This window comes from Myotis davidii, unplaced genomic scaffold (genome assembly GCF_000327345.1).
Source record: "Myotis davidii unplaced genomic scaffold, ASM32734v1 scaffold545, whole genome shotgun sequence".
NCBI classification, from domain to species: Eukaryota; Metazoa; Chordata; class Mammalia; order Chiroptera; family Vespertilionidae; genus Myotis; species Myotis davidii.
In genome coordinates this window covers 1798728-1808095 of record NW_006296634.1, presented here as the reverse complement: position 1 = coordinate 1808095, position 9368 = coordinate 1798728, and the positions used below count along the sequence as shown (strand labels likewise).

Below are 9368 nucleotides of genomic sequence, written 5' to 3'. Positions count from 1 at the left end.
TCACTTTGAATATTTCTTGCCACTCCCTTCTGGCCTGCATAGTTTCTGTTGAGAAATCAGCTGACAGTCGTATGGGCACTCCCTTGTAGGTAACTAACTGCTTTTCTCTTGCTGCTTTTCAGATTCTCTCTTTGTCTTTTGTCCTTGGCATTTTAATTATGATGTGTCTGTCCAGCAAGTAAACTACTGTAAGTCAAGCTTTGTTTGTAGCTATTACCACAAAAGGACCAGTTAGGTTTGACTACTTTTTACGCTATGGAGAATGAGTGAAGGAGGCTCCCTCTTTACTGCTTCAACATTACAAATTAAAAGCTAGTTTTCCTTCATGCTTTAAGAAAATTGCTAGCATAACTTTATTTCTAAAAATGTGAGAAACAATTGGTGTATGTATAATGATCATGTTCTGAACAGATTTAAGAATTGAAGATAGTAGATAGGTAGTGTGAAAGCAGCATGGAAGTATTTGTTGAGCTTCACATTTATTACCTCATTTAATTTTCAAAACAACCCAGTGAGGTGGCAGATGGTATTCTCATTTTATGGAAAACAGGTAGAGATAAAGCAACTGAAAGGCACACAGCTGCCAAATAACCAAGTTTGGGATTCAGATCCAATTCCAATACCTTGTTTTATCTGTACCAGACAGTGTTCTGGGAGAATAATGTACAGTTGCCTCTTGAATAACACGAAGATTAGGGGCACTGACCCCTATGCAGTCAAATCTGGGTATAACATTTGACTCCCCTATAACTTAGTTGTCTCTTGGTATCTGCTGGGTATTGGTTCCAGGACCCCTGGCACAGATACCAAAATCCAAGGATGCTCAAATCTTCTATATAAAATGGCATAGATCAGTGCAAATAGTTTTTCTTCCTTATCTGTGCACTCCCAACTGCAGATTGAAACAGTGCAGGTATTTATTGAAAAAAGAAAAAAAGTTACGTTTATGTGGACCTGTGCAAACCCTTGTTCAAGGGTCAAGTGTATATTCATTAACATTACTTTGTGACATTATTCGTTTTAAAGAAGCAGCATAATAGAATATCTCATGTTTTCTAGGCTCATGTTAAAAAAGAAAAACCAAGCTTTCTTTTTTTATTTTTACTGTCTCTCATGCACACAAACACCTTACAGTTTTCAGACCTGTCCTTTCCTTATAACTTTTTAAAAAGTTGGATTGCTTTGAAGAGAATTCACTCAAGATATTTGATGCTTTAGAGAGGCCTTGATCTTGTCCTAATGTAGAACTCTGTGTTTTTTTGTTTACCTCCTTTACAATTGCCCTTGGTTCTTGTTTTGCTCCAGAGGAACTTAACTTTTGTCTTCAGCTTAGTGAGGAGAGAATGCCAGTGGATGAGTATGTTGACAGATCTGATTTCATGACAGATAGAACAAAAGTAGTGGGTTCTGAAGTTTCATCTTCTTTATGTCTTAGTTAATACCTAATGTAGTGTAGTTGACTAGAGACAATTGGGACCAGGCCAGAAGACCCAGTTATATAATTAACCTTTACTGCTGATCATGTGACTATGGACAGATTACTTGTCTTCCTCAGTTTTCCCAATTTGCCTTTTTGTATGAGAAAAGAGTGCTTTTGATAACTCTTAAAACTATGCTTAAACAAATATAAACTTGTTATATTTTATTGTTTTTAAAGGACTCTTGATTTTTTATATATATTGTTTTGTGTTTTAAAAAAAATATTTTTACTGATTTCAGAGAGGAAGGGAGAGTGAAAGAGAGATAGAAACATCAATGATGAGAGAGAATCATTGATCAGCTGTCTCCTGCACGCCCCCTACTGGGGATTGAGCCCACAACCCAGGCATGTGCCCTAACCAGGAATTGAACCTAGACCTCCCAGCTCATAGGTTGAAGCTCCACCACTGAGCCACACCAGCTTGGCTATATGTTTTTTTAAACTAAAAAGAATTGACAAATTTATTTTCTCATTTCACAACACAAATGAAAATTGTTTTATTTTTTGGCCCACTACTCCCCTCCAAAACTATTCTCTATTTGATAGCAAGAGGGAGTGAATCTTCCTGTTCTTGTTTTCTATTAGAAAACACCCAGAGTCATAGTACTACGAACTCCTGGTGAAGTAGAACAAGTAATATAAAACTGATAGAAAGAGACTCCCCTATTTCCTTATCTCTCTGGTTGAGTCATTTCTGGTGGAGTGGGGCACCATCATGGGACTGGTGGGAAGTCTCATCATTGGGGGCCCAAGCATCATTGTATGTGCCCTCCCATAGGCAGCTTCATTTCAGGAGCAGGTCCCACTGGCATCATCCCAGGAGTAGGAGGACCTAGAAGACTGGAGGTGAGGGGGGTGGGGGAGATGGGATCATTGCCCCCTGCAGAAAGAGGAACCGAGAATGGAGTAGGGGGTATCTTTCCTTGCGGAAATGCTCGGTTGTTTTGTCAATCAGGCTCTGAGCCTACTCTTTCATCCATTTCTGATAGTAGTTGTTCACATTCTTTTTGTGTTTCCTACCAGTGCAATGTGTCTTTTTTTATAGATGGAGACTCATGGGTGAGGCATGTATCACAGTAGTCACAATAAAACATGGGCAAGTTGTTCTGCAGACCATTGGTCACGCCATTCCATGCTGCTGGAAATGACCTGTATAATTTTAACTAGAGGCTTGGTACACGAAATTTGTGCACTGGGTGGGGGGAGGAGGGGAGTACCTCAGCCCAGCCTGTGCCCTCTTGCAGTCCGTGAGCCCTCGGGGGATGTCCAACTGACGGCTTTGGCTCGTTTCCCGTGAGGAGCGGGCCGAAGCCAGCAGTTGGACATCCTTAGCACTGCCATGGAGGTGGGAGAGGCTCCTGCCACCGCCGCTGCACTCACCAGCCGTGAGCCTGGCTTCTGGCTGAGCGGTGCTTCCCCTGTGGGAGCACACTGACCACCAGGGGGGCAGCTCCTATGTTGAATGTCTGCCCATGGGTGGTCAGTACATATTGTAGCGACCAGCCATTCCATTGTTCGATCGATTTGCATATTAGCCTTTTATTATATAGGACATATTAAACATCTCAAGTCATTTTTAGTGTCATACTCCTTTTACAGAGATGACCTTTAAGGGAAATTTGAGGTCCTTGGTTTTCGCTAGTGGCTGTTTACAAATTTGTTCATTGTTTTGTGAGTAGAGAAAATCTGAATGTTATTCATGAATTAAGGATTTGCCATTATTATGGCTGTGAGTTAAAAGAGATTAGAGTGGATGTAAATATATTTCATTTACTTTGTTTCTTTCAGTTCCACATATTTGTTGTCATTTGATCCAATATTATTTTGGAATGATATGCTAGCTGTCAAAGGCATGAAACTGTTTAAGAAGAACCTGGTGGAAATGAGAATTGAGAAGGTGGAGGAGGAGGAGGGGTGGAGGAAGTTATAGTGAAAGAGAAATTAGAATTGGTGGAAAATGAGGAATTAGTACAGCGAGGTTAAGTGATGAACATTACATTTAGTTATTTATAAGACTTTTCACTAGTCTGTTCAAATATAAGCTAGTCAATTGGAGAATTTTGATTCATTTAGTTGGACTATAGTTTTAAGGAAACTACTTTAAATTCATCCAGTTCTGCCACAGTTCTTATATTTACCTCAGGTTAACACTTTTTTTTATTTCCAATAGTAACTGCTTCAGTTTCTTCCAATATCCTCACCTGTTGTTTCTATTGACACCCTGCTCATTTTTTAGGAGAACCTCATATACTGTTTCTGAGAAAATGGAGATTCCCCCAACTGGAAGTCTCTTGCTATCTCTACTTTCACTTCTTATCTGAGGGTAAAAGAATTCCTCCTTCTCATTTTATGACTGTCATTTCCTTCTGTGGTCCTGTTATGTGTGTTTCTCTTTGTAATCTAGAGTATTCAATCTTCAATTATCTCTTTATTGTCTTTTTGCCTTCCTCTCACCCTCAGTCTATCTGTAATTAATTCCAACAATGATAGTAGATAGCATGGGAGAGCATGCACTGTTCTAAGCACTCAGAGAACATTTAGTTTCATATCCACAGCACTCCTGGAAGGTAAATACAGACAGTCCTCACCTTGCATGATTCCAGTGTGCACAAATACCACATTTTGTTTATCCATACATTAGTGGTAGATGTTTGGGTTGTTTCCACATTTCATCTATTATGAGCAGTCCTGCTGTGAACTTATTCATGTATAAATTTTTTGTGTAGACATGTTTTCAGTTCTCTTGTATATATACTTAGGAGTGGAATTGCTGGTCACATGGTAACTACATTTTTTTGAGGAATTTCCAAAGTGGCTGTATCATTTTACTTTTCCACCAATGGAATATGAAGTTTTCAATTTCTCCACATAGTCACCAGCATTTCTTATTATCTGCCTTTTTGGTTATATGAAGTGATATCTCATTGTGATTTTGATGTGCATTGCCCTTATGGCTATTGAACGTTTTTTCATGTTCTTATTAGCCATTTATGTATCTTCTTTGGAGAAATGTATATATAATTTCTTTGCCTATTTTAAATTGTATTATTTATCTTTTTATTGTGAAAGTTCTTTATATGTTGTGGATACTAGATTCTTACCAGGTATATGGTTTTCAAAAATTTTCTTCCATTCTGTGGGTCTTTTCGTTTTCTTGATAGTGGCCTTTGAAGGACAAAATTTTAAATTTTGATGATGTTCAATGTATTTTTTCTGCTGTTTATGCTTTTGGTGTCATAGTTAAGAAACCATTGCCAGAGGTCATGAAAACTTCTATCAATGTTTTCTTATAAGTGTTTTATAGTTGTAGCTCCACATTTAGGTTTTGATCTATTTTGAAAGTATATGGTGTGAGGTAGGAGTCCAACTTTTTTCTTTTGCATATGGATATCTAGCTGTCCTATCAATATTTGTTGAAAAGACTATTTCTTCCCCTATGAAGTGGTATTGCCAGCCTTGTTGAAATTTAACTATATTTCTGGGTTTTCAGTTCTCTTTCATTGATCTGCATGTATGCATTTGATTTTTGTTGACCAGTTTTCTCTTGCAAATTCTTGTCGTCTTGTTTTTGACAGTTCATCATTTTGGTTCTCTTCGTTTCTATTGTCATAGAATATTTCTCCTCAAATTCACAATGTCAAGAGCTCCAGCTTTCTTTTCTTAAGTTTCCCTAATTTATGTGCAGTCATACAGTGCTCTGGCTTTCTTTTCTGTCTCAAGATAACCCTAGTTTGAAACCTTTAAGTAATCTTTGATGCTTTCTTTTCCTTCACCCTTCATAATCTAAGGTTATCATATGATTTGACTCCTGCCTTTATTTTTTTACTTAAATTGTTTAAATTTTCACCCAAGGATATGTTTTTTTTTTATTGTTTGTTTTTTGTTTTTTTTTTAAAGAGAGGAAAAGGGGAGGGAGGGAGGGAAGGAAGAAAGGAAGGAGGGAGAGAAGAAGGGAAAGATAAACATCAATGTGAAAGAGAAACATTGATTGGTTGCCTCTTATATGTGCCCCAAATCAGGATTGAACCAGAAACCTAGGTATGTGCCCTGACCGGGAATTGAACCTGAAACCTTTTGGTGCACGGGATGGTGCTCCAACCAACTGAGCCACCCAGCCAGGGCTTGGCCCCCTCCCTTTATAATTTACTTTTCTTTCCTGGGCTCTCACTGTAGCTTTCTGACCTATCTCTCTGGTTAGGTTTATTGTATTCCTTTTTTAAAAAATTAAATATATTTTATTGAGTTTTTACCGAGAGGAAGGGAGAGGGATAGAGAGTTATAAACATCGATGAGAGAGAAACATCGATCAGCTGCACACCCCCCCTATTGGGGATGTGCCCGGAATCAAGGTACATGCCCTTGACCGGAATCGAACCTGGAACCCTTCAGTCCGCAGGCCGATGCTCTATCCACTGAGCCAAATGGGTTAGGGCTATTGTATTACTTTTGTTAGGTTAATTCTGTGTATCTATGGCATTGAATTTGCTCTTTGGTTTAGGGATTCTTCTTTGTACTCTCTCCAGCCCCATCTTCCATTAATTTGAGAACTCAGCTTCCAGACATGCCTTCTTTTTATATACCTCATCTTGATAAGTAGTTGTAAGAATAAAAGCGTTGGCATTACAAAACCTGGTTGTACCATTTACTATTAGGTAACTGTGATTAAGTTAGTTAACCTACGCTTTAGTTGTCTTACTTGTAAAGAAGGGCTAATATTAGCCTAACTTTCTAGGTGGTTGATATGATTAAATAAAATGTGATAGTGCCATAGAGTGGACATTTAATAAATGTTGGATATTATTATGTTACTTTTTCATTTTTTAAAGTGCTAATTCTTTTAACTCCACTGCCCAAAGTCCTTCCTATCCTTGGAGGGTAGAGTCTATTTCAGAGTGCCTTGTCTTCTATAAAACTTGCTGGTCATTAGTATCTCCTCCTTTGAAACCTTCTAGTACTTTGTGCCTTTCTTACAGCTTGTATGTTAACATGCTACATGATTTCTGTATAATCACATTATACAGAACTTTCTGGACTGTAAACTGTTTGAAAGGAGAGAGAGTCTTGTTTAGCTTTGTTCACTGGCAATTGTTTGTTTTAGTGTGTAATGAAGAAGCTCTCAATAAATAGGTGAAATTCTATTTATTGTATCTCGTTTAATATTAATATTGCCTAAGGCAAAAATCTTTTTCTGTAAGGCTTTTGAGACAACTTCTTCTATGAGTAAATAGCTTTTCCTACTGTCTTCCCATAGCACCATGCCCACAGTGCCATTGTAAGTCTGATTGCATTGTGATACATGCTAATTTGTGAGTCCTTAGAGTATAGGTGCCTTGTCTTAATTAGCTTTTAATTGTTTGCTTGTCTGTCTTTCCCCTTCCATAGAGCTCCATGAGGATATGGGTTGTTTCTTGTGCACTATATCACTACACTTCATACAGTCTTTGATGTATTGTGGGTGTTCAAATATTTGTTAAATAAATAAATAAATAAATAAATAAATGTGCTCTGTCTTTTTAAGTACCATGAGGTAACATTTTAATGTCATGTATCCACATAATAGTTACCATATGTCTGTATCTTCATATTTGTGTATTTTACATACAGAAAAAAACTTTTAACTGTGATATTCTTCATTGTGAGTTATTTCTGACCTAAGAGATATGCAGAGCCCAAGCCTGTCTTTATTCTTAGTATATATGGTGCTTCTAAACCTAATTAATATATGAATCTGAGGATGAATTCCCACCTGCACCCCCAGCAGCTCATGTTATGCAAGTAAATTTGATAGTTAGGAGAAATTTGGTAGATCTCTTCAGAAGTGGCTAGGTTTCTTGAGAGTGTACGTTTTTACATTTGTGGAAGAGAGGAGAGAGTGAATGGCCTTTAAGCTTTAATCTGAAGTGGACACATTCAGTCAAGGGAAGAAGTATATGATTCTCCAAGTACATAAAGAGTCACCATATAGGTACTAACAGTATAACTGGTGGGACAGACATAGCCCTGGTCCTCTAGTTGTTTCCAGTTATAAGAAAAGAGGGACGATATAGGCACCTAAATGATTACTAATAGAAATGAATGACAAAAACTGTTATTTTACAAGTTTCTAGGAAATGTTATATATAAATTTTTAGCACTGTATTTTAGGGTTATATAAACTGGATATTCCTAATAACTATAGTAAAATGTATGTTTTTAGCTTAATTTTCTTTATTATGGATATAATACTTGTTTGTTATATAAAATGTAGTTTTTTTAACCCCTTACTTCAATCTTTCTTTTTTAAACCCAGATTACACACATTTATAATTTCTTTTTTTCTGTTTAAGGTTCCATCATATGCCTTAACATTTTTTTCATATATATGTTTATATTTGCAGAATAGTCAATTATAAGTTAAATCATAGTTTATTTAACTAGATGCTTATTGTTGAGCATTTGATTTCTTAGCAATGTTTTACTATGAGAAAAATGAATGCCAGTCACTGAACTCTGTCTTCCATATACCAGTGAGTCTCTGTTACTGTTAGAGCTGTACACATGGAATAGTTGGGATGGTTAATGAAGTGTGGTGGTCCTGCATAATGGTTCCTATATTTATGTATAATTCTGTGGATGTGAGAATAAATTGCATTAGGTCCATTTTTTCTCCCACTCAAATCTTGGATTTAGTTTTCTTAGGATACATATAATGTTCCCTTTTGAAAGGAGTATTATTAGATTATTGGAAAGAAGTATTTTTTAAGACTTTTGATATATAGTACCAAATCATTTTCCAAATATTGTGCTTTCACTAGCAACATATGAGGGTGCTTTTCTCTTAGTAACAGCTCTAAAACAAATGAAAGAAAAACACAACAACAAAAATAAAAATCTTAAACTAAATTTCATGCATGAAATATACAAAGCTTGAACTATTTTATTTCACTTATTTTATTTTTTTTAATCCTCACCCCAGGATATTTTTCCATTGATTTTTAGGGAGTGGGAGAGAGAGGGAAAGAAACATTGACGTGAGAGAAACACATCGATTGGTTGCCTCCTGCATGCACCCGAACAGGGCCCTTGGCCAGAATCAAACCCAGGACCCTTCAGTCTGCAAGCTGACGCTCTATCCACTGACCCAAACTGGCCAGGGCTATTTTATTTTTTGGCTCATTTCTGCTGTTTGTTTTCTTCATTCTGTAAAACAGGTGATTTGATGAAGAGTGCTGCGGGAGAGTTTGCAGATGATCCCTGCTCTTCTGTGAAGCGTGGCAACATGGTTCGGGCAGCTCGAGCTTTGCTTTCTGCTGTTACCCGGCTGCTTATTTTGGCTGACATGGCAGATGTCTACAAATTACTTGTTCAGCTGAAAGTTGTAAGTACAGGCTGTGTCTGTAATTTGTTTTCTCTATCACAGTGAAAGTGCTACTGGCCATACTTAATTCAGGATTCCTTGGGATATGGAGTGGTTTACCTAAATTCACCAGGGATGTTTTTGTTTCATTTCCACTTATTCCTTTATTCCAATAGTATTTCATACAGGTTCTACTGTGACCTGTGTTGTCTTGATTCTAATGAAGAACTTGTAGCAAATGTTTTGTTTTGACTCCTTTCTTTTTTGTAATACTGATTAAACATTTCCTTGTACCAGTAGAGTTCCAGAGTTGAGAAACCAAGATATGTTAAATTGTGTCCTTTAAATAGAAATCAGTAATACTGTCCTTTTCAGCTCCCCCAAAGCTCCCATGTAGTAGCTGCTCAAATGTTTGAGTGCCATGTAAACTAGAGAGAAAGTTTGAATTGCTGTCTGAATTGCTGTTGCAGGACATAAAAAATTCTTTATATAAGAATTGCTTAGATTTTTTCTGTTTTTTGGGGGGGTATATTTAATAGGTGGAAGATGGTA

The 9368-nt window shown here is 37.0% G+C and overlaps 1 protein-coding gene across 1 annotated transcript in view; it reads left to right on the top strand.

Annotated features, from left to right (window-relative positions):
• CTNNA1 (catenin alpha 1) overlaps nt 1-9368 on the top strand; it is a 140533-nt gene that overhangs the window by 12321 nt on the left and 118844 nt on the right. Inside the window, exons 3-4 of the mRNA XM_015569636.1 lie at nt 8671-8850; nt 9119-9135. Coding sequence (XP_015425122.1) covers nt 8671-8850; nt 9119-9135 — 197 coding nt within the window. The remainder of the gene's footprint in view (nt 1-8670; nt 8851-9118; nt 9136-9368) is intronic.